Raw genomic sequence first — 25,995 nt, forward strand, 5'->3', positions numbered from 1 at the left:
GAACTCATTTAGTCACAAATCTCAGAATATTTGTATTATCTTCTTTGTTATATATAAAAACAAAAACTGTTTCTCCATCTCCATTGCATCTAAAGAGATACCATGACCAAGGCAACTCTTATAAAGGACAGCATTTAATTGGGACTGGCTTCCTGGTTCCGAGGTTCAGTCCATTATCATCATGATGGCAAGTATCCAGGCAGGTATGGCACTGGAGGAACTGAGAATTCTACATCTTGTTCCTAAGGCAAACAGGAGACTTGTTTCCAGGCAGCTAGGAGGATGGTCTCAGCCACTACCACAGTGACACACTTCCTCCAACAAGGCCATATGTACCCCAATAAGGCTACACCTCCTAACAGTACCATTCAATCCATGTGTCATGAATATGCAAACCACCACACCCCATTAAACAAATCCAGAATTATAAGATCTCTCTATCCTCCCTTTCAATTTTGCAACCATCCCCAACTCAGATACTGTTCAATGTTTATATTACTTGGGATTATGAAAGTCTTCATTCTTAAGTCTTGTATGTACTTTAAGCTCATTAAGCTTTATTTGTTAAGTGATGATTCCATGGTTTTCCTTCTAAAAGATTCAACAGAAGGTTTGAGTTCCTTAGAAAACAAGCTTTCTGGCTGAGTCAGACACAGAAATGACTGAACTCTAAACCAAAGTATGGTCCCAGCACTGACAGCACCTGGGACTCTTATAAATTCTGGATCTTTGCAAATGACAGTATTACAGGCATTGTGGGAGATGGGATGATGTTGATCCCCCAAAATATAAATAGAAATGCTACATGATCCAGAAATTCCACTCCTTGGTACTTATGCAAAAGGAGCAAAATCAAGTTGGATGTGTGGATATGTGGGTGTAAGGATGCGTGTGCCACTTGCAGCAGGAGAAAATGATAGAGAAGATACAACAGCATCCCCTAGAACACATGGTATTTCTCACCTTTGTAAACATTTAAAGGCTGGAGATCTGAGTTTATCGGTTTGGTGGAGGTATTTAACAGGCTCTGCTGTGACTCAGGTTGCCTTGGCCCCGGACAGCAGACTAAACCTATTGCCCTATGCTGTCTTGGAGCACCCACCTGCACGTTTTGCAGTTTGGTGAAGGGCCTGAACAGGTCAGGAAGTTTCAGAGGGCAGGAGTGGGAGCCTTGGCCAATCCGTCTACTAGGGAAGCACCTGGGAGTTAACAATAAGCACTTCAGTGTAGCCCATCTCATTCCATGCCAAGCTAACGTCTCACAGCATGTCCTCTGGTTTCACCCATTTCACCCATCCACTTTAAGATGGAAAAGTAAGCCATTGTATATATATACAAACATATTTTGAATATAAATATATGTATATTTACTCAATATGGTTGTCTTTCTTCTGCTTGTGGATGCGTCTATTCTTGGCCAGTGTGAATAATACTGCTATGAATTTAGATGTGCAGTCACCTCCCTGGAAAAACTGATTTCATTTCTTTCTTTCATTCTTTTTTTAATTGTCTATTTTCTTTATTTAAATTTCAAATGTTATCTCTTTTTCCTGACTCCCACCCACCCACCCATTCCCACCTCCTTGCTTTCACATTCCCCTACACTGTGGCATCAAACCATCACAAGACCAAGGGCCTCTCCTCCCATTGAAGCCTGTCAAGGCTGTCCTCTGCTACCGATGTGGCTGGAACCATGGGTCCCTCCATGTGTAGTCTTTGGCTGGTGTAGTCTTTGGCTGGTGGTTTAGTCCCTGGGAGCTCTGGACAGGGGGTCTGGATCTGGTTGGTTGATATGGTTGTTCTTATGGGGTTGCAAACCCCTTCAGCTCCTTCAATCCTTTCTCTAACTCCTTCATTGGGGTCCCTGTGCTCAGTCCAATGGTTGGCTGTGAGCATCTGCCTCTGTATTTGTCAGGCTCTGGCAGAGCCTCTCAGGAAACAGCTATATCAGGCTCCTCTCAGCAAGCACTTCCCAGCATCCACAATACTTACTGTCTAGATTTGGTGACCATATATGGGATGAATCCACAGGTGGGGCAGTCTGTGGGTGGCCTTTCCTTCTATCTCTGTTCTACACTTTGTCTCCATATTTGCTCCTGTGAGTATTTTGTTCCCCTTTCTAAGAAGGACTGAAAGACACACTCTTTTGTCTTCCTTCTTCTTGAGCTTCATGTGTTCTGTGAATTGTATCTTGGGTATTCTGAGCTTTTGAGCTAATATCCACTTATCAGTGAGTACATACCATGTGTTCTTTTGTGATTGTGTTACCTCACTCATGATGATATTTTCTAGTTCCATCCATTTGCCTAAGAATTTCATGAATTCATACATATATGATCACTTGATATTTGACAAAGGAGCTAGAACCATTCAGTGGAAAAAAGACAGCATTTTAAACAAATGGTGCTGATTCAACTGGAGGTCAGCATATAGAAAGATGCAAATTGACCCATTCTTACATTCTTGTACAAAGCTCAAGTCCAAGTGAATCAAGGGCCTCTATATAAAACTAGATACACTGAAACTTATAGAGGAGAAAGTGGGGAAGTTCCTTGAACACAGGGGAACAGGAAAAAAGTTCCTGAACAGAACCCCAATGGTTTATGCTCTAAGACCAAGAATTGACAAATGGTATCTCATAAAATTACAAAGCTTCTGTAAGGCAAAGGACACTGTTAATAGAACAAAATGACAATCAAGAGATTGGAAAAAGATCTTGTATCAATCCTACATCTGATAGAGGGCTAATATCCAAAGAACTCAAGGAGTTAGACTCCAGAGAATCAAATAATCCTATTAAAAATGGGGTACAGAGCTAAACAAATAATTTTCAACTGTCCTGGAATGGCCAAGAAGCACCTAAAGAAATGTTCAACATCCTTAGACATCAGGGAAATGCAAACCAAAACCCTGAGATTTCATCTCACACCAGTCAGAATGGCTAAGATCAAAAACTCAGGTGACAGCACATGTTGGTGAGGATGTGGAGAAAGAGGAACACTCCTCCACTGACGGTGGGATTGCAAGCTGGTATAACCACTCTGGAAATTAGTTTGGCAATTCCTCAGAAAATTGGACATAGTAATACCCGAGGAAGTAGTACTAATAGTACTACCATTATACCACTCCTGGGCAAATAACCAGAAGATGCTCCAACATATAATAAGGACACATGCTCCACTAAATTCATAGCAGCCGTATTTATAATAGCAGAAGCTGGAAAGAACCCAGATGTCCTTCAACAGAGGAATGGATACAGAAAATGTGGTACATTTACACAATGAAGTACTACTCAGCTATTAAAAGCAATGAATTCATGAAATTCTTTGGCCAATTTCATTTATTAAGGGTATGTCTTCAAAGTACGTGTATTCTGGGTCACATGTTGGCACTGAATTTAGCAACTTCGTTAACTAGAAATTTCTCTGGCCATCAAAGCAAAACAAAACAAAACAAAAAAAGAAGTCTACAGACTTGGATTAAATATATGCAAGCCAGACATCCAAACATTAAGGAGTTCACATTGTTGGACACCAATCAAACAGAATGGTCAAATGCCCAATTATCAAATAGGCAAGAGGATCTGAAGGAATATTTTTCTAAAGAGAATATACAAATGGCCAACGTGTGTATAACAAAAGAATTTGACGTCACTAACCATCAGGGAACTGTCAATCAGAAAACCCCATGCTGGTATCACCTCACACTTATTAGGATAGCTATTACCAAAACAGCGAGAGCTAGGAAGTGTTGGCTAAGGTGTGGAGAAAAGAGAATGCTTGCACAGCATAGGAGATGATGGAAATTCCAGTCGTTACGGAAAGCAGCATGAAGCTTCCTCTAAAGTTAAACTAGATTTACCATAGGACCCAACGTTAGTCCTTTTTAAGTTCTTTCATCTGATCCCCCATTCCTGGTTACTTGACATCCTGGACCAGCTCCGGCAATGACCTCAAGGCGCCCCTTGTCTAAAGCCAGCAGGGGGCGCTGTGGACAACTCAGGGTCTCTAGGGAAGAGGAAGTGCCGGGACCAGGCTCGCCCAGTGCAGCGTGCGCCCAGACTGTCCTGTGCCAGCAGTGTTCCGGGTCCGGTGACTCGCGTGACTGCCTCGCAGGGTGCGCGGACGAAAGATCTGTCCTGTCCGCATTGGGGAAGAAGTTCCCACGGCTGTGGCGCCCATGGCGGGCGAGGGACTCGAGCCACAGGGCGTGACGGCCACCGCGGCGCTGGAGACCCGAGAGCACCTCTTTAAGGTGCTGGTCATCGGCGAGCTCGGCGTGGGCAAAACGAGCATCATCAAGCGCTATGTGCACCAGCTCTTCTCCCAGCACTACCGCGCCACCATTGGCGTGGACTTCGCCCTCAAAGTTCTCAACTGGGACAGCAGGACGCTCGTGCGCCTGCAGCTGTGGGACATCGCGGGTAAGAGGGCAGCGTCCCGGTACCACCAGACTCTCATTCCTCTCCGCCTCCTGGCTCTTCTCTGTCATTTTCTCTGCCTGAGCTCTCAGCGGCTATGCTTTTAAAAGTGAACAAATAGAACGGGAAGACGAGGGGCGCCTGGAAGGGCTGAGGGGGTCCTGGAAAGTCGACTTTGGGAGGCCTAATCCCTCTCCTACGGAACTTCTTGGTGGCTAAAGGACTTGCCTGAAGTTTCACTATCGGTTAGTACAGCGGTTCTCAATCTTTGGGTCCCGACCCCATTCTTAGGATAGCCTAACATCGTTGGAAAACACGGATTTTTACATTATGATTCAAAACAGTAGCAAAATTAGTTATAGCAACGAAAATACTTTTTATGACTGGGAGTCACCGCAACATGAGGAACTGTATTAAAGAGGGAACTGTATTAAGAAGGCTGAGAACCACTGCGTCAGTGGTACAAGGAAAACCAACAAAGCAGGGTTACTTTTCAACCAGGACCCGCCCCCCTCACCCCTCATTTGACTTGAGTCTGTGCCTTTCTGGTGTAAGGGTTTTCTCTCTCCAGAGCCAAGAAATTTTACCTCCTTGCGGTGACGGACAAACTTATAATTTACTAAGAGGGGCTGGAGCTGTGGGCGAGAAAAACTTGGAACCTAGCCAAGCCTTTGTGAAGGGAAACTCCATTCCTGAAATTCCTTTCCCTTTGGAAGGCCTGGTGACCCTGGGGAAGGGCTGGGAAAGTTCTGAAACTTTCCCGGTGCCTTCCCCTCCCCAAGCCAACACTTAATGCCTTCCCTTGGGTACTTCTCTATCCCATAGACCCTTGAATTGTTTCCCCTTTGCTTTCAGTCGTTGCTCTGGAATGTAAGAGCCATTGTCTTTGGGAGGGGAATTTATGGACAACCTTGATCTAGCTGGTGTGGTAGGTGCCGTATGGGTGTGCAACAAACGGTGAACTTCTGCGAAGTATAAAGGAAGTGGTAGCAAAGGTGAACCTGCTCAGTCACTGGAAACATTCCGGAGCTCCTTCTGCCAAGAGACTTTTGAATGGGAGCTTGTTTCAAACAGGAGAAGACCTTAGCATCCTTTGCACAGCAGGCAGGCATTCCCCAAAGTCAGGGGAGGGTATGGCTACACCACAGCTGGCAGTAGCCCAGAGGGCCATAGGTAGCCTAGAGGGTCACATGACTTCTGCCGGCCAGGGAGTAGGTGCTGTGTTCTTTGATAGTCTCCCACAGCTGCAGGCGCACGAGCGTCCTGCTGTCCCAGTTGAGAACTTCTGAAGAAGTGTTGAAGAATTTGTAAAGTTTACACCCACTTGCCTAAGAGCAGAATCTACCACGGTTAAGAAGAATGTGCACTCATGTGTCTACTCTTCAGAGTTATTTTGCCTCCGGTTTAGCTTGTTTGCTTCTTTATTCTTCTCCTGCAACAACTAAGAATGCATCAAATGCCACCCTTTAAAGCCAGAGGCTTGGTTTGCCACACTTGTTCCTACTGCCCAGCACACTGGTGGGCATTCTATTGCTTCTTAACATCATTTCATATCCTGAAGGTCGCCTTACCATGTGACGATCACCAGTAGGGATATCCGGTGGGTGCAGCTGTTTGACAGAGATGGTTTGGAATCCCTGCTTGGGATGGCAATTCAGTTCCTTTTATTATGTGCCAATTAGTAGGGTAAGACCTATTTTAAATTATGTTTGGAGAGTAGAGAAAACAGAATCACAATTTCAGGGAGGTGATGACCCATGCTTTTAGCCCCAGACCTTGGGAGGCAGAGGCTGTCAGATCTGAGTGTGAGTCCAGCCTGGTCTACAGAATGAGTTCCAGGACAGCCAAGGCTACACAAAGAAACCCTTTTCTTTCTGTATATCACTTCTGCTATTTGCATGCCCTCCCCCACTGGTTCTTCCTCTCTGTGACACTCAAGCCAGCCTCCAACTCTAGATCTCCCTGCCTCAACTTCCCTACTGTGGAAACTACAATGAGCCAGCACACCCAACCCATCACTTCTTGAACAGATACTGGAGGGAGACATAGCCCGTTTGCCTGCCTTAATGGCACATGCTTGCACTTTTGCCAAAATCTGAAGCCTGAGGTTTACTGGGAAGGAAAGGAACATTTTATAATCTCCAAAAGAGATCTCTGATGTTATCTGTAGCTTTTCAACAGGAACTCTGGTAGCATTCAGTAAATACACAACTTTAAATAACAGAACTAGAGAAAAACTTAGGACATAACTAGACAATGTTAGGCTTTTCTCAGAGAGTCTGAGTTTGGGCAAGATGTCTTAATAGGCAGGTATCAAGTAGCACAAATAACTGGGATTTGGGCTGGAATTTGAAGAACTACAGCAGTAACTATGCATGAGTTGAACATTTGTGTTTCTGGTGAATACCATTTGAATGAGGGAGGAGTTGTGTAAGGAAGACTGTGCCAAAACACTCCCTGAAGGCTAGACATATGACCCATGTGATTTACAAGGTTGAATCATACTGAGATCCAAAAGAATAAAAGTTTTCCCTGGTTGCGAAACAAAAGGTGGAGCCAGCGACTAGCTGGGACTCCCTTGCTAGCACCCTTAAGTACCATTGTTCTGGAGGCTGTAGAGGTGGTCAGGGCCATTAAAAACAAACTACAACCAGAAACGCTTTGCGAAGTATAACAGACAAGAATTACAGAATGCTTTCCATAAAGGCAGCCAAACAGGTTCTGGTAAACCCTTCAAACTGAAGGCCATAGTAGTTTTGTGGTACAGGCCTGTCTTAGTCAGGGTTTCTATTCCTGCACAAACATCATGACCAAGAAGCAAGTTAGGGAGGAAAGGGTTTATTGAGCTTACACTTCCATGTTGCAGTTCATCACTAAAGGAAGTCAGGACTGGAACTCAGGCAGGTCAGAAAGCAGGAGCTGATGCAGAGGCCACGGAGGGATGTTTCTTACTGGATTGCTTCTCCTGGCTTGCTCAGCCTGCTCTCTTATAGAACCCAAGAACACCAGCCCAAAGGTGGCACCACCCACAAGAGGCCCTTCCCCCTTAATCACTAATTGAGAAAATGCCCCACAGCTGGATCTCATGGAGGCACTTCTCCAACTGAAGCTCCTTTCTCTGTGATAACTCTAGCCTGTGTCAAGTTGATACACAAAACTAGCCAGTACAAGGCCTCAACAAAGTGTTTCTCATCACACTGAAGGAAGCCAAATTAGAGTATGCATCTCCTATTGTAGATGCATAACAGTTACCATTTCTTACTACCCGCCGTCCTGATGTCTCAGTCATTTGCCTACAAAGGCATGTGCTTCCTTGCTTATGAAGTTCAGACATTCCTCAGTAGACAGGTTTTCATTGGCTTCATTCTTTTTTTTTTTTTTTTTTTTTTTTTTTTTTTTTTTGATTATAATACATTTTGTATCTTTATTTAGTTGTAAGATTAAAGTACCCAATAGAAGTACACTCAAAGAAGGCTGTTGGATCACGGCAAGCTGCCACACTGTTTGCCAAGGAAGTTCTTTTTTTTTTTTTTTTTTTTTTTTTTTTTTTGTCTTTTTTTTTTATTTGATATAATTTATTTACATTTCAAATGATTTCCCCTTTTCTAGCCCCCCCCCCACTCCCCGAAAGTCCCGTAAGCCCCCTTCTCTTCCCCTGTCCTCCCTCCCACCCCTTCCCAGTTCCCCGTTCTGGTTTTGCCAAATACTGTTTCACTGAGTCTTTCCAGAACCAGGGACCACTCCTGCTTTCTTCTTGTATCTCATTTGATGTGTGGATTATGTTTTGGGTATTCCAGTTTTCTAGGTTAATAACCACTTATTAGTGAGTGCATACCATGATTCACCTTTTGAGTCTGGGTTACCTCACTTAGTATGATGTTCTCTAGCTCCATCCATTTGCCTAAGAATTTCATGAATTCATTGTTTCTAATGGCTGAATAGTACTCCATTGTGTAGATATACCACATTTTTTGTATCCACTCTTCTGTTGAGGGATACCTGGGTTCTTTCCAGCATCTGGCAATTATAAATAGGGCTGCTATGAACATAGTAGAGCATGTATCCTTATTACATGGTGGGGAATCCTCTGGGTATATGCCCAGGAGTGGTATAGCAGGATCTTCTGGAAGTGAGGTGCCCAGTTTTCGGAGGAACCGCCAGACTGCTTTCCAGAGTGGTTGTACCAATTTGCAACCCCACCAGCAGTGGAGGAGTGTTCCTCTTTCTCCGCACCCTCTCCAACACCTGCTGTCTCCTGAATTTTTAATCTTAGCCATTCTGACTGGTGTAAGATGAAATCTTAGGGTTGTTTTGATTTGCATTTCCCTAATGACTAATGAAGTGGAGCATTTTTTAAGATGCTTCTCCGCCATCCGAAGTTCTTCAGGTGAGAATTCTTTGTTTAACTCTGTACCCCCATTTTTTAATAGGGTTGTTCGGTTTTCTGGAGTCTAACTTCTTGAGTTCTTTATATATATTGGATATTAGCCCTCTATCTGATGTAGGATTGGTGAAGATCTTTTCCCAATTTGTTGGTTGCCGATCTGTCCTCTTGACGGTGTCCTTTGCCTTACAGAAACTCTGTAACCTTATGAGGTCCCATTTGTCAATTCTTGCTCTTAGAGCATACGCTATTGGTGTTCTGTTCAGAAACTTTCTCCCTGTACCGATGTCCTCAAGGGTCTTCCCCAGTTTCTTTTCTATTAGCTTCAGAGTGTCTGGCTTTATGTGGAGGTCCTTGATCCATTTGGATTTGAGCTTAGTACAAGGAGACAAGGATGGATCAATTCGCATTCTTCTGCATGCTGACCTCCAGTTGAACCAGCACCATTTGTTGAAAAGGCTATCTTTTTTCCATTGGATGTTTTCAGCCTCTTTGTCGAGGATCAAGTGGCCATAGGTGTGTGGGTTCATTTCTGGATCTTCAATCCTGTTCCATTGATCCTCCTGCCTGTCACTGTACCAATACCATGCAGTTTTTAACACTATTGCTCTGTAGTATTGCTTGAGGTCAGGGATACTGATTCCCCCAGATTTTCTTTTGTTGCTGAGAATAGTTTTAGCTATCCTGGGTTTTTTGTTGTTCCAGATGAATTTGATAATTGCTCTTTCTAACTCTGTGAAGAATTGAGTTGGGATTTTGATGGGTATTGCATTGAATCTGTATAGTGCTTTAGGCAAAATGGCCATTTTAACTATATTGATTCTACCGATCCATGAGCATGGGAGGTTTTCCCATTTTTTGAGGTCTTCTTCCATTTCCTTCTTCAGAGTCTTGAAGTTCTTGCCATACAGATCTTTCGCATGTTTGGTAAGAGTCACCCCAAGATACTTTATACTGTTTGTGGCTATTGTGAAGGGGGTCATTTCCCTAATTTCTTTCTCAGCCTGCTTATCCTTTGAGTATAGGAAGGCCACTGATTTGCTTGAGTTGATTTTGTAACCTGCCACTTTGCTGAAGTTGTTTATCAGCTGTAGGAGCTCTCTAGTGGAGTTCTTTGGGTCACTTAGGTAGACGATCATGTCGTCTGCAAATAATGATAGTTTGACTTCCTCCTTTCCAATTTGTATCCCTTTGACCTCCTTATGTTGTCGAATTGCCCGAGCTAGTACCTCAAGTACAATATTGAAAAGATAAGGAGAAAGGGGGCAGCCTTGTCTGGTCCCTGATTTCAGTGGGATTGCTTCAAGTTTCTCTCCGTTTAGTTTGATGCTGGCTACCGGTTTGCTGTATATTGCTTTTACTATGTTTAGGTATGGGCCTTGAATTCCTGTTCTCTCCAAGACTTTAAGCATGAAAGGATGCTGAATTTTGTCAAATGCTTTTTCAGCATCCAATGAAATGACCATATGATTTTGTTCTTTGAGTTTGTTTATGTAGTGGATTGTATTGATGGATTTCCGTATATTGAACCAACCCTGCATTCCCGGGATAAAGCCTACTTGATCATGGTGGATGATCGTTTTGATGTGTTCTTGGATTCGGTTGGCAAGAATTTTGTTGAGTATTTTTGCATCGATGTTCATAAGGGAAATTGGTCTGAAGTTCTCTTTCTTTGTTGGATCTTTGTGTGGCTTTGGTATCAGCGTAATTGTGGCTTCGTAGAAGGAATTGGGTAGTGTTCCTTCTGTTTCTATTTTGTGGAATAGTTTGAAGAGTATTGGTGTTAACTCTTCTTTGAAGGTCTGGTAGAATTCTGCACTGAAACCATCTGGTCCTGTGCTTTTTTTGGTTGGAAGACTTTCTATGACTCCTTCTATTTCTTTAGGCTTTATGGGACTGTTTAGATGGTCTAGTTGGTCCTGATTTAATTTTGGTATTTGGTATCTGTCAAGGAAATTGTCCATTTCCTCCAGATTCTCCAGTTGTGTTGAGTACAGGCTCTTGTAGTAGGATCTGATGATTTTTTGGATTTCCTCAGTTTCCGTTGTTATGTCTCCCTTTTCATTTCTAAGTTTGTTAATTTGGATACTTTCTCTGTGCCCTTTGGTCAGTCTGGCTAAGGGTTTATCTATCTTGTTGATTTTCTCAAAGAACCAGCTCCTAGTTTTGTTGATTTTTTGTATGGTTCTCTTTGTTTCTACTTGATTGATTTCGGCCCTGAGTTTGATGATTTCCTGCCTTCTACTCCTCCTGGGTGAAATAGCTTCTTTTTGTTCTAGGGCTTTCAGGTGTGTCATTAAGTTGGTAATGTATGCTCTCTCCATTTTCTTTTTGGAGGCACTCAGGGCTATGAGTTTTCCTCTTAGCACTGCTTTCATTGTGTCCCATAGATTTGGGTATGTTGTGTTTTCATTTTCATTGTGTTCTAAAAAGTCTTTAATTTCTTTCTTTATTTCTTCCTTGACCAAGGTGTCATTGAGTAGAGTATTGTTCAATCTCCACGTGTTTGTGGGTTTTCTGTTGTTTCTGTTGCTATTGAAGACCACTTTTATTCCATAGTGATCAGATAGGAGGCATGGGATTAGTTCTATCTTTTTATATTTGTTGAGGTCTGTCTTGTGACCAATTATATGGTCGATTTTGGAGAAGGTACCATGAGGTGCTGAAAAAAAGGTATATTCTTTTGTTTTAGGATAGAATGTTCTATATATATCAGTTAAATCTAATTGGTCCAAAGCTTCAATTAGTTTCATTGTGTCCTTGTTTAGTTTCTGTTTTCCTGATCGGTCCATTGAGGAAAGTGCAGTGTTGAAGTCACCAACAATTATTGTGTTAGGTGCAATGTGTGCTTTGAGTTTTAATAAAGTTTCTTTTATGAAAGAGGGTGCCCTTGCATTTGGAGCATAGATGTTCAGGATTGAGAGTTCTTCTTGTTGTATTTTTCCTTTGACCAGCAAGAAGTGTCCCTCAGAGTCTCTTTTGATGACTTTGGGTTGAAAGTCAATTTTATCTGATATTAAAATGGCTACTCCAGCTTGTTTCCTGAGACCATTTGCTTGTAAAATTGTCTTCCAGCCTTTTACTCTAAGGTAGTGTTTGTCTTTGACCCTTAGGTGTGTTTCCTGTAAGCAGCAAAATGTAGGGTCCTGTTTACGTATCCAGTCAGTTAGTCTGTGTCTTTTTATTGGGGCATTGAGTCCATTGATGTTAAGAGATATTAAGGAATAGTGATTGTTACTTCCTATCATTTTTGACGTTATTTTTTAAATTTGATTGCTTAACTTATTTGGGTTTGATGAAAGGTTACTATCTTGCTTTTTTCAGGGTGGAGTTTCCCTCCTTGTATTGGTGTTGTCCTCCTATTATCCTTTTTAGGGCTGGGTTTGTGGATAGATATTGGGTGAACTTGGTTTTGTCGTGAAATATCTTAGTTTCTCCATCTATGGTGATTGAGAGTTTTGCTGGATATAGTAGTTTTGGTTGGCATTTGTGTTCTCTTAGAGTCTGCATGAGATCTGCCCAGGACCTTCTAGCCTTCATAGTCTCAGGTGAAAAGTCTGCTGTGATTCTGATAGGTCTTCCTTTATATGTTACTTGGCCTTTTTCTCTTACTGCCTTTAGTATTCTTTCTTTGTTTAGAACATTTGGTGTTTTGATTATTATGTGACGGGAAGTATTTCTGTTCTGGTCCAGTCTGTTTGGAGTTCTGTAGGCTTCTTGTATATTCATGGGCATCTCTCTCTTTAGGTTAGGGAAGTTTTCTTCCATAATTTTATTGAAGATATTTGCTGGCCCTTTAAGTTGTAAATCTTCACTCTCATCTATGCCTATAATCCTTAGGTTTGGTCTTCTCATTGTGTCCTGGATTTCCTGGATATTTTGGGTTACAAGCTTTTTGCACTTTGCATTTTCTTTAACTGTTGAGTCCATGGTTTCTATGGAATCTTCAGCATCTGAGATTCTTTCTTCTATCTCTTGTATTCTGTTGTTGATATTTGCATCTCTGTCCCCTGATTTCTTCCCAAGGCTTTCTATCTCCAAAGTTGTCTCCCTTTGAGTTTTCTTAGTTGTTTCTACTTCTGATTTTAGATCCTGGATGGTTTTGCTTAGCTCCTTCCCTTGCATGTTTGTGTTTTCCTGTAATTCTTTAAGAGATTTTTGTGTTTCCTCTTTCATGAGCTCAGCCTGTTGACCAAAGTTCTCCTGTATTTCTTTAAGAGATTTTTGTGTTTCGTCTTTCATGACCTCAGCCTGTTGAGCAAAGTTCTCCTGTATTTCTTTAAGTGTTTTTTGCATTTCCTCCTTGTTGGCTTTTGTATTCTCCTGGATTTCTTTCAATGATTTTTGTGTTTCCCTTGCAAGGGCTTCTAACTTTTGATCCATTTTCTCCTCAATGACCTTCATGTGTTCCTGTACCAGCATCATGACCAGTGATTTTAAATCCAAATCTTGTTTTACTGGTGTGATGGGGTATCCAGGACTTGCTGGTAGAGGAGAATTTGGTTCAGATGTTGCCATATTGCCTTGATTTCTGTTAGTGACGTTTCTGCGTTTGCCTTTTGCCATCTAGCTCTCACTGGTGTTACTTGGTCTTGTCAGTGCTGGACTCACCAGTGCAAGCTGCCCCTTCCCCGTTGGCCTCTGGTGCACAGCTTACACTCTGCACTGCCTATAGACAGGGTGCTGTTTTCCAGGCTGTTCAGATCCCAAAGCAGGCACCTGAAGGCTCCCGCTGGGGCCCGCAGGATTTATCGGAGCACACCGACTTTTCCCAGCTGGCCGCCCGGAAGCCCCCACTAGCCTCTTGAGGGACCTGGAGATGTGGCGGCCACCCAGGCTGATCTGAAGCGGAGAGATTTGAGCTGGGGGCTTCTGCCTGAGGCCTTGCCCCAGATTGTGTCTGTGGACCAGGTGGAACCCGTGTGCACCCCCAGGGAGCTCCGAAGGTGAATGTTGCTGTGACCTCCCCTGTGCTCCGCTCACTCCGCTGGGCAGCCGATTTCCCCAACCGGGCTGGCGCACACTAGGTTAGCCTTGTCGCCTGGGCCCTGAGTCCAGGCAAACGCCTGGGAGGCCAAGGTCCGAGCAAAGTTCCCCTAGGGCTATGTCTGTTATTTGGGTCCGCCAGGTGACCCGGATGGCGGGCGTGCGCGTCCGCGCTCCGCGAAAGCACCGGGAGAGTCTGTTGTGCTAATAACCTCCTGGGCTGGTTGACACACAGATGGCCCACCAAGCCGCCCAGTTCTTGGGGTCAGTCCTGTGCCTTTTGGGGCCTAGACCCCCGTTTTGTTAGCCTCAGGCTACGCTTGTTAGCAGTCTCTGCCCTCCCGAGCACTCTGGCTCCTGTAGGCAAAATGGCGGCGCGTGCACCGGCCGGGGCAAAAAAAAAAAACTCCTGGCTGGGTTGGCGCCCCGATGGCCACTCGAACAGCCCAGGGCCTGGGTGCAGGCCAACGCCCGTCTGGCTCAGACCCCTGCGGTGTTGGGCCTAGAATTATGTTTGTGTACCTCAGTCTGACCGATCTCTGGAGCCCGGGATCAAGATGGCGGTGAGTCTCTCCTGACTGGCGGGCAGCCGAGTTCTGAAGTGGCTTCCGTGCAGCGAAAGGCTCCGCAGAACCGCAGTTGCTTGCCGCCCGGCTGGTCAGCGAAGGTCAGTGGTCGTGGGCGCAGGGCCTAACTGGACCCTGTGTCGCCTTGGTTCCACTGCTGATGGCCCTTCAGCTGGAGCAGCCACTGCTACCGCCGCCGCCGCCGCCGAACAAAATGGCTTCATTCTTTTTAAAATGCATTTGAAAGACTTTCTAAACTGTGGACATTTCTGCCATGTGATGATGTGTTTTGCTGGTACGTGGCTACAAGAACACACCCTAAAATAAGCAAAGCATTAATTATAGATATTTGCCTGGGCTCTGGTAAATTCTCTCTAATGAAGCCCTGTGAGCTGCGTAGCCCAGGAATGAAGTGTTATTTTCAAAAACTTTCTTGGAGATGTTGTATCCATTGTATGTATGGGATGCTGACTACTTGGTTTTTATAGGCTTTCCGAACAGAATTTTCTGTTTCTATATAAGCATGGGAGAGATCTTCGGAATGGTGAAACTGGACATCAAGGAAACATTTTAGAATTCCATCCAAGTGTTCTCGTCAAAAGCCTTGCCCCTCAGCCCGGCGAGCCAGGCATGGGTAGCTCTGTTAGTTTGAATTCTGAGACAGAGATGAGGGGAAAAAATGGAATATATATATACACACAGAGACAGACACAAAGAGAGAGAGAGAGAGAGAGAGAGAGAGAGAGAGAGAGAGAGAGAGAGAGGGAGGGAGGGAGAGAGAGGGAGAGAGAGAGGGAGGGAGAGAGAGGGGGAGGGAGGGAGAGAGAGAGGGAGGGAGAGAGAGAGAGGGAGGGAGAGACAGAGAGGGAGGGAGAGAGAGAGAGGGAGGGAGAGAGAGAGAGGGAGGGAGAGAGAGAGAGGGAGGGAGAGAGAGAGAGGGAGGGAGAGACAGAGAGGGAGGGAGAGAGAGAGAGGGAGGGAGAGAGAGGGGGAGGGAGGGAGAGCTGTAACTTTGTGCTTTCGATTTTTTATTTTAACTGACAACCTGGCTTCTTTCCCACCCCATTTTTCCACTACTGTTTTTTATCTGTGTAGTTTACTTACGCATCCTCTACCATGGCGTGTGATTGATTCTTGAGATTATTCTGCACATGTTGGTGTTCCTATTCTGATTAACTGGAGTCCCTCTCATCAGAACCGCAGGGGCCTTAGCATCTACTGTCAGTAACATACACGGATTTTTTAGCATCGGCCCTGACAGTAGACTTGGCTTTATCTGACAAATGTGTCTATCCAACCCGGTTTAGTAAAAGAGCTATTTCTTTCACACGTAAGTCTAGGGTTGGGCATTCCAGGACTGAGGTACAGTACCATGAAACTCTTCATAGGCAAAAACTGGCTTCTCAGCTATTCCAGGGCTGTATTATTTGTTTCAGTGGGTCCGTACAATGGGCATGTCTAGATGCAAAGGCAGCTAAGAAATATAAGATCATGTTTGAAACTAGTCATAGAGCTCACTCCGAAGTATTCTGTAAAGGGGAACTGAGGCTAACAATTAGCAATGCTGCATACCTCAGAATCGGATCTTGAACCACTCTGAAGTTGTCATCCATCAGGCACTGTGGGTGCCTCTGATTTATACTAAAGCTGAGAGGCAGTGTTCTATCTTCAGCTCTGTCGCACCCTGGAAACACACCCACATCCCTACTACTTTTTAGGAGCTTATCCTTGAATCAGACATCCTGCTTGGCATCCATGTTCCCTCAGCCACACCTTCCACGGTCTTCACTTCCCTAGTTTCACACACTTCCATACAAGGGCCATCGGGCCATCTCTAAGTGACCATCTCAGGAGCCTCTGGCAGAAGCCAGTTTATAGACATGGATAGCAATCTGCATCCTGAGACAGGATACTTTTGGTTCCTGGTGAATTCATTTGTTTAAAGGGCTAGGAACAATGCCATCATTTACAACTATTATAAATCTGAACACAAATTAGCAATGAATTTTTATTTACATAGATAATAATCCTCTTAAAATCTATAATCCGAGATTGCCTGTTGACAGTATTTCATCTCTGAAGGGCACCATTCAAATCCTTAAGATTTAAGGGTTTTTTTTTTTTTTAAGAGACCTTCCATTTACTAATCAGAAACTGGACATCTCTTCCAAGTGACCTTGTGTAGTTAATGGGTAACTCATGTTAACTGTCAGTGGATGAAGAAGAAGTGGGTACCTGTAAGTGACTTTCCCAAAGACCATTTCATTCTATTGCCTCTTGGCTTGTGTTATAAAATTTATATTCTGAATTTCAACTAATATAGAAACATTTGGGTTTATTAAGATGGAGGCACAAATATAACATAGAGGGAAAACCCAAGCAAAAGCCATCCCAAGAACACGTTTCTGTGAATTATGCTTCTGATAAACCCAGAATATGGTATTTTTCATTTTTAAAATCTGAATGGAGATACATTCATTGTTTTATTATTAATATTTTCATTTATTTTAAAGAGGCATGGCAAAGAATTGCATTTCTTTTTTTTAACCAGAACTCATTTTGCTGTTTGATCATCCTCAGGGTCATTAGTGTGGAGTCCTCCAGACAGCAAGATGGATAATTTATCCTTTGCCAACTTGTATATTTTAAGATTTCAGCATTTGCGTCTGTGAGAGCTCAGATGATATCTTCGGAGCCTGAATAACTCTCTCTGTGCTCGCTCCTCTCATCCTCCATGCGTGCCAAACTCTCAAGTTAGAATCCACATCCCGTCCTCCAGAGGCGGTAGCACATTGTTTAAGAGACAAAACATTTTGAGAGTTGTTGAAAATGTGCTGTCAGTACATCAACAGCAATGTGGATGACAAAGGCTGCCCCTAGCTGCAGAGTGACTGGTGTGCTCCACAGCAGGGAATCTTTCCTCAGGTGTTGTGGAAGAGCACAAGGTGACTGGGAGATGGGCTGACATCAAAGCAGCACTGTACTGTGCTTGAGGAGGTCACTCTTAACTCACAAGGACAAGCATCTCTTCTGCCACATGGGACACAAACAGAAAAACGTCTATCCCAGCAAAGTCTGGGTTGACAGATCAGGTGGCACAGTAGTACAGTCAACTCAAAGAACATGAGTATCTCTTCCTGGGACTCTGTTCTCTCACTATTAAAATGAGAGAACTGGACTAACTGTTCCCATCTGTCTCCCAGGTTTGACCAGTACAGGCTCTTCTAGCACTGCTCAAAGAAGTTGTAGCGTAGGGTTCTCTCTGAAAGAATCTCGATTTTTTTCAACAAACCCTTTAGAATGGTGAACCTCTACATTCTGATCAATTTTCCTATCTATGCAAGCCTTACTCCTGAACATGCACAATCTGCAGGAAACAAAACTCCCTCAGCCCCTGCTCCCAGAAGCACTGAGGACAGTCTTCCTCCCTTACCCAGCTTTTTCTTACTCAAAGACTCACCAGGTTCCAAGCCAGGCCCTTCAGCCTAGGCAGGGGTTGTCTGCCTTCTGATAAATGTCTGTTCTAACACTTGGACCTCTTTGTTAGCTGGGTCTTTATCATCTTGCACAAGAGTCCTCTTTCTGGTCGTACTCTGGATGCAGTTCTTCACTGGGTAAGTAAGTGATTGGCATCTGGTCCCTCAGTCAGTTCCTCTCCTCTGCATTTTGCTTAATTGTATAACTGTCACGTTTTCTTTTCATTTTACATACAGGGATTTTTTTTAAGTATAGTTTGTGATGTGAAGCTTGTCAGGAAGAATTTCCTTCTAGTCTTGACATCTCAGAAAATCTATCTGACGTTTCTAAGCCAACATATCTTCCCCCCAAATTCCTTTTGATTCTGCATGAGTGATCAGAAAGGGCATATGAGTACATCTTACTAGTTTGGCACCTTATCTTTCTGAAATTCAAAGGATGGTCAAACTGAGAACTGTGTGATCACCCTGAAACAGTAACCCTTCCATCTTTTTTAACCTAAGACTATCTTAGAGGGGCTAGATATTTGTCACTATCCCTTTTGTGTTCAGTAATTAAGGCTCGTAACAGTGGATTTCTTTGGGATCACTAGTAGAAGTTGAAATCCAAACAACTTCAATCCATCTGCTAATCTTTTTTGAGGGGTTGGTGTCCTTGTTCTAGGACTGTCAAAATATTCTGAGTGAACACATTGGCATTATTGTTCAATGTACATTTATAGACAAAGGTACAGGTTAAGTTTCCTTAAATGTTAGCATTATGATCTAATGAATTATACAAATAAAATAAAATTAGATTTATCTTACCAATAAATTTGAAATGACAGGTCCCACCATCTGACCATTTGTTATAATGCAGTTCAGATGACCAGACCTATGAAGAGTTGCAAGGCAGTATTTACAATTATAATGGCATTATAGAATTTGGAGAAAAAGTATTTGCAGTTTGGGGTAGCTTTATATTTGTATAAATAAAAGATAATAAAATGTAGATAAAGCTCGTTCCTCATCATGTGTTCTAACTAGAAAGCATGCCGCCATGCTGTCTCCATTTTATATCACAGTGATGTTCTTAGATTCTTGCTCCTGGCCACCCTTTCTTCCCTTCTGACTCTAGTCAGGAATTTGACAGCCTAAAGATGGCCTTAAGAACTCTTGGCAACTGCAGGATAGTTTAGACTCTTAGCCTGTAGAAATGAAGGAGTCGGAGGCTTATCGCCTTTAGTTAGTGTCACTGTGGCCTGGATCACGTATATTTTCTTTCATTCCTTCTACTCTGTGAGATAAGGGCTGGAAACTTCAATATGTGAAAGATTTGTTCGGCAGCAGATAGAAACAGCAAGCTTTGCAGGTCAGTCTGGATGTGCAGATAGTAGGTACTCTATCGAGGAGCAGAATTTGCTCAGCGTTTAACAGAAGTTAAGTCCTTCTCAAAGGACAGCATGAGAAGAACTGTGCAACAGAACCGTCCCACAACTACACAATGGGCTGTGTCACTTCTTCTTGTGAAAGCACGTGTTTTCCACTGTCTGCTTCTGAGAGGAGAACAACTTTGATACTGAGTCAAAAGTAGCAACAGCTAGAGATATAAAGGGGCAGGCTACGTTGTTTCCTGTCCAGTCCTGATGTTTTTGACTGGCCCTTTACCTCGTCATCTCTGCATTCCGTAAACTTCAGATTATTATAGTCTTGTCTTCCCCTTCTCCCTCTCTGTTGTCCCAAGTGCCCATCTCCTCTAGCCCAATGGAAGAGAAAGCTGAAATGAATGGTGGTCTGTGAAGCCTACCATACTGGCATCCTGAAGTTTATGGTGAATGTGTCTTAAAATTACTAGTTCCTCCCATCAAACAAATTGTCAGCCACTTCTGCTCCGACTATGGGTCATGGTTCTGTGTGAATGTCCTTAATCCCACCAGTCTATTCTGCAGTGATGTGGGAGACCTTGTTTCTCAAAATAGATTTTAGGGTCATGGCGCATGCACCTGCACTGAAATGTGACCCTCGCCATTATTAATCTCCTTCTGTATTCATCTTTAGGACAGGAGCGGTTTGGCAACATGACCCGAGTATACTACAAGGAAGCTCTTGGAGCCTTTGTAGTCTTTGATATATCGAGAAGTTCCACGTTTGATGCAGTCCTAAAATGGAAAAACGATCTGGATAGTAAAGTTCATCTTCCCAATGGCAGTCCCATTCCTGCTGTCCTCCTAGCTAACAAATGTGACCAGAAGAAGGACGGCAGCCAGAGTCCTTCCCAGATAGACCAGTTCTGTAAAGACCATGGCTTCACTGGATGGTTTGAAACCTCTGCCAAGGTGAGCCGGCTTCGCTGCTCAATCTATTTCTGAGGTCCTTGTTGGGCTGTGACAGAATATAAAGATGAATTCCTGCAAGGAGTTTTGTAAGTTCAGAGTAAGAAATACGTAGTGTGGATATGGTACTGTGTCTGCCTCTAAAGCAGAAGTGATTTTAAAGTGAGCTGACAGACCCGTGAGCAGGGGAGCAGAACTGATGCTCAGAGCAAAATTGCCTGACATTGTTTGCAAGTTTGAATTCTTAACCAAGGTGTTCTCTCCTGCTGCTGGAGTGAATGGGAGATAAGGTGCTCTTTTGAAAGAAGCAAAACACATGAGGAAATGTCTTTAAGATATGAATGTCATATGCACAACTCATGCTGAACAGTCACCAACAGACTGCATTAGCTCTGACAGTTTTAACCAAGAGCAAAACACCAGCATTGACTATGCTCTTCCTCCTGAATAATTAAATGGAATTTTTTTCTCCTATCTTTGGGAACTGCAATTGTTTTTCTGCTTTAGAAAATAGAAATACTAACATACATTTTGAGAAGCTTAACCACATGGAAGCAATAGAAAAACAAGATTTTAAAAAATTTCAAAGGTCCAAGGTACACTATACTGGAGGGTTGTATAGCCTAGAATTTTTAAATATGAGGACTCAATAACCATCATATTTTCATAAAAATAAGGACTTATTGAGAAATTCTGATAAGCGTTAACTCCTAAATTTGCATATTCTTTATAATGTTTCAGATTATAATATGTGTGGACTAAATGAACGTATGTAGTTTGTGCGCGTGTGTGCGTGCATGCGTGTGTGTGTGTGTGTGTGTGTGTGTGTGTGTGTGTGTGTGTGTGTGTGTGTGTCTGTATTGTGTGTATATTATGTTCCTCCAAATCTTCTTCCCACTCGGGGATTCCTGTCCGGTTGCTTTTAGTTTTACCCACAAAGTGAGAGATTATTCAATGTCAGCTCTCATCTCTCTTCAGACTGACAAAAGCAAGCAATGAGTGACCACATCACAGCGCAGCCTTGCCTCAGTGCGTTGAGTCATTGGTCGAGAGTCTCCTGGAGAGGGAGTGAGTGGCCCCAGCCATACACTGTCTTGGTCCTATGGTGTCTTACGTTTTCCTCACTTTCATGCACAGACAGTTGTGAAGAACGATGAAGCTCAGAGGTGATGCAGGTATTAGTCAGTCACTCAGCAGGAAGGAGGAAATCATAGGAAGAAAGACACCATGCAGAGACTGAATTTTCAGGACTGCCTCTCGCTGTCCCATGTGCATACCGGGCAATTTGCTTTAACTTCCCATAGAAGAATAGTATGTGAACAACTTCATTTTTATGTTGGGGAATTTCTTCTACCTCTTCTAAAATTCCATGTAGGATTTACTTGATCATCTAGATAACGCATTTTAATTTTGTAGATAAATCTCCTTATAAAGTTCCCAAATGATTGTCAAAGTCATAATACCTATCATTTGAAACTGTATAAGCAATTGGATTTATTACAGTTTTAGACAAGATACCATATAGAAGAGAGTGGGGAACATATTTATAAGGCAACATTTTTATCCAGTTGTATGCTTCCTTCAAATGTTCTAAGAAGAGCTTCTACCTGATTTCCCGTGTGGTAACTCAGGAGTCTTCTGGACTCATCTAGAGTATAATAGTTATTATGAATTTTTTGCTTTAAAAGTGTGAAAGGAATTGGATCGGGGATTTAAGTACTATCAATAGATCTTTTTCTGGGATGGTTAGCAACTAACTTCTCATCTAGATTTTGCTGGCATTCTAGTGGCATGGTTTCTAATGGGTATATAGTCAGAAGATAGTCTTGAGTTCATAAATGTAGTCTTTTCTCCTATGTGATACAGGATGGATTTTAATAGGAAGCTTTGCAGTTCATTTCCCTGTAGTATGGGGTCTCTGTTCTCACTATCTCTGAGTAACCACTGACAGAGGGCTGTAAGAATACCCACACGTGCTTCTCTACTAAAATCAGCTCCAGTTGATGGAGCTGTGTGGGGAGGTTTCCGAGGTATGGCCTTGTTGGAGTCAATATGTCCCTAGGAACCAGTTTTGAAGTTTCGTGGTCTAAAATCATTTCCAGTTTTCCCTCTCTGCTTCCTGCTTATGGTTTAGGATATGATGATCTCTCCCTCTTACCTAGTTACTTCAGCTTCCATGCCTGCCCACCTCCACACTTCCCCTGGTCCATGATGGTAACAGAACCCCTGACTTCATCTTCCACCTCAACCATATGTTCATGAAACTAACGATAGCATAAGACACCATATTTATCACAACCAGTGGCCGGGACCACTCACTCAGTGACTCTTACCCCTCAGCATTTTGAGGCTGCCCCATGATGTGGTTCCTCATCACTTGCTTTCATTGCTCTGATGCGACCTGAGATGGAATAATCTCCCACATGTAAGCCCACAGAAACCCTCACCTCCATAAGTTGCCTTGGCCATGATGGTTGTTTTCACAGCAACAAAAAAGTAACCAACAAGGACACGGGATGCCAAGAACTTAAAGACACTAGGAAATTTGAAGACCTTGCTTGTGTTAAAGTTATCTTGGGAGCATCAAAGCAGTTAGTACAGTAAAAACAGCCTCAATGGAATCATTGCTCCTAAATAAACAGTCCCACTGTCCTAGGAAGTTTCCTCAAGTGGGGGAGCAGGCAACAATGCATTTTATAGTGTTGGATTTGGTTGGAGACATTAATGTAAATAGCTCTTTACTTTAAAATCTGTGTTCATATGTGCATTTATTCTCATGTATATTTAAGGGTGTGTGTATTTGTATGTGTGTGTATGTGTATATATATTTAGTAGCTTTCTCAGTCAAAAGGACAGGAGGCAATCAAACCATATAAAGAATGAATTCGCCTACTCCTTACAATCCAGTTTGTAAATACAAGCTATTAAACGAGCAGAATGAAGTTGCCTTCAGAAAGACATGGTCCCACAGCTGATGGGAACAGAAAGCAGAGATATCCTTGATATAGTATGTGCTGTGTGGGCATTTCACAGAGCATTGGTGCCTGCTTGTAGAAATTACAGGACAATAAAAAAGTGAAGAATTATTGCGATGGGCTTAATGGGTAAAATTGATAACAGTCCATGACATCCCCAAACTAATGACAAATATGTTTTTCCTCACTGTAGAGTCCTAACTAGTAAACATGGAAGGACTGGTACAAATGGAAAGATGGTTCACAATATCGCAGTGATAAGTGCTTAGAGGATAATCAATAGGGAAAGGGGTATACAAAACAGGATATTTACCTGTTTATTCACCAAGTCCACAGGGCAAGTTGTAACTTTTCAACAGGAAGCTGCCTGGCAACAATGACTTTAATCCAGGTGTCACCCACACACTGCACACACAGGATGCCATCCTGTTACCACTAAGAATGCAAAACTTAGAAGTTAATCAAGAGGAACTATCAGAAAGTCCTCAGACAGAGAGCTATTCTCTGGTCGGTGTTCTCCAAGATGTCACTTGGGTTCACAAAATTGTAGTAACCACTAAAATGTTCCCTGTGTCTCATTAAGTAACCACCCACTCAAGCTGGGGCAATGATCCTAATTAACTCAGTGAATCACACACACACACACACACACACACACACACACACACTTGAAAACAGGAGGGAGACTTCATGGGAAGAAGGGGATTTCCAAGGGGAGAAGGAGGGGAAAGAGTTATGAGAGAGTCATGGAAGTAAAAATGTCTGAGACTCATTCTGTCCATGAGGGAAACTTTCAAAGAATACTTAGCAAATCAATTAAGCCAGCGTCTTGATCTTAGTATTGCAGACACTAGCGCTGAAGAGGAGGTAATTGACTTGCTTACAGTGCGTCCTTTGGTGTGACTCCCTAGTCCCCTTACTGCACTGGAACTCAGTACTTCCAGAGCCAGCACTAATCCCCACTTTCTGTGCTCCCACTGCAGGATAATGTAAACATCGATGAGGCCACTCGCTTCCTAGTGGAAAAGATGCTCGCAAACCAGCAAAGCTTTCCTAGCGAAGACCTCGACACGGACAAAATTAAACTGGTCGAGGGACCTGTTACAACAAAGCCCAGGTCCCAGTGCTGCTGATGTGTCTCTGCGCCCTGACTGCTGTCTCCTTGGTCTTGTGTGTGTCTGAGGATGCCCTCTGCCAACCCTCAGTGTCATTGTCCCCTTGAATCTCCCTCAGCGGTTCTTTATTCAGCTCTACAGGAAGCGCCCATCTGAAGCTGGAGATCCTGTGGAGAACTGTTCGCTAGAGGCCCTGTGACTCACCAGTGGATCCTTCAGGCTCTTTTTTGTACTGCTAAATGCAGACTAATGTTTACAGCCTTTGAAATATTTTTGTACATGAATTTCAAGGGTTACCTTTTAGAGTAGGAAAACGTCCCTCCTTGCGGTGATCCTGCCAGTTTGAGTGTCTTCGTTCCTATATACATCCTCACCTAAGCACAACTTTTTTTTTCTTTTTTAAGGTTTTATCTACAAAGTCTTGAAGGTCCCATGCAGTTATATCCTAGTCAAAACTTTGTACGTCATGTAAGATTTTCATCCTTAAATAACCTGATTCTAGAATGCATAGCTGTTGTGTAACAAAGTCACTCTGAATCACATAAGAACTCCTTTTTCTATTAGTCAAAAAGTCCTTAGCCGGCCGGAGATGTGTCTCACTTACAGAGTGCCTACCTAAAATGTGATAGACTCTACCGATCTGAAACTCCTACCGATCAGAAACCAAAAAGAGTTAGCAGCATTCCTGTTTCATGGGTGCCTCCCTCGGTATCCTCTAGGTGTGCTTGCGGCTACCACCTGGAAACGATATAAATGAACCTGCTGCTTCTCTGCCTTCTCTTCTGTGTTTATAGCCTAGAGCCATAGGAAAGACAACAGTGGAACTTGTCTTTCCAGATCCGTCACGGTAATAATAGTCAGGAGGGGAGCTCTTTTCCAAAGCGTATGCAATTATATCCAAGTTTCTGTAGTATAAACCTGAAGGGAAGTAGACCTTGTATACTTTTGTCTATGATTTTGGATACTGGTTGTATCATGGCTTGGCCACTTAGGAAGATCCACTGTATTGCATTGCCTTTAACTCAGTGAGAAAAAGAAAGAAATATTTTAACCCAAGCCCGTGTATTGAATGAATGTAGTTCTAGGAAGGTTTAGGAAGTGTGTTTGACTGGGGTGTTGCTTCACATCTGTCATCCGAGCACGCAGGAGGCAGAGGCAAAGGGTTCATGGCCTATCTTGGCTACAAAGCAAGCTCAAGGACAACCTGTGCTACACAAGAGGCTCTCTCCAAAAATAAAAAATAAAAATAAATGTGTTCTGTTGACTTTTAGATTTAGTTACTTTATATGTGTGCTTTGTTACATTTGATCCTATGTGCCATGTATGTACCTGGTGCCCGCGGTGGTCAGAAGAGGACATCAGATTCCCTAGAACTGGAGTTATGGATGCTGCGGACCACCAAAACGATGGTGGGAGCCAGACCCACAACCTCTGCAAGGGCAACAAGTGTTTTCATCGCAGGGCTATCTCTCTAGCACTTTGATTATGTTATGCAAAAGTTCAGCTTCTTTCAGGAAATTTAAAGAGCCTTTGTAACATAGCCTAAAGCTGACACAACATAAAACACTGGCCATACATGTCTCCTGAATCATGTTAACATGGTAGGTGAGCATGCAGACACCAGTAACAAGATAAACAGAGAAATGCCAGTGTTCTGGAGTCTCTGTCCTGGGAACAAAGCAGGACTCACAGGCTCTCTTTTCCCTCAACTTCAGCCTCGCCTAGCAATGCAAGTGTGACTGTGTACTACAGATTTGAATA

General features: G+C 43.1%; 1 protein-coding gene across 1 annotated transcript; it reads left to right on the forward strand.

The window, feature by feature from the left end:
• Positions 1 to 4,046: 4,046 nt before the first annotated feature.
• Positions 4,047 to 25,510, forward strand: Rab32 (RAB32, member RAS oncogene family). Its single transcript, XM_052169710.1, has 3 exons — positions 4,047 to 4,423; positions 19,870 to 20,147; positions 24,103 to 25,510. The coding sequence occupies exons 1-3, from the start codon at positions 4,180 to 4,182 to the stop codon at positions 24,250 to 24,252; spliced, it is 672 nt and encodes a 223-aa protein (XP_052025670.1). The 5' UTR covers positions 4,047 to 4,179; the 3' UTR covers positions 24,253 to 25,510.
• The last annotated feature ends 485 nt before the right edge of the window (positions 25,511 to 25,995 follow it).

The sequence above is a fragment of the Apodemus sylvaticus genome, chromosome 23, assembly GCF_947179515.1.
Source record: "Apodemus sylvaticus chromosome 23, mApoSyl1.1, whole genome shotgun sequence".
Classification (NCBI taxonomy): Eukaryota; Metazoa; Chordata; class Mammalia; order Rodentia; family Muridae; genus Apodemus; species Apodemus sylvaticus.

Coding starts and splice junctions, on each gene's coding strand:
- Rab32 (XM_052169710.1), top strand. CDS start 4,180: ATGGCGGGCGAGGGACTCGAGCCACAGGGCGTGACGGCCACCGCGGCG. Junction 4,424..19,869: donor GCAGCTGTGGGACATCGCGG/GTAAGAGGGCAG, acceptor ATTCATCTTTAG/GACAGGAGCGGTTTGGCAAC. Junction 20,148..24,102: donor GGTTTGAAACCTCTGCCAAG/GTGAGCCGGCTT, acceptor CTCCCACTGCAG/GATAATGTAAACATCGATGA.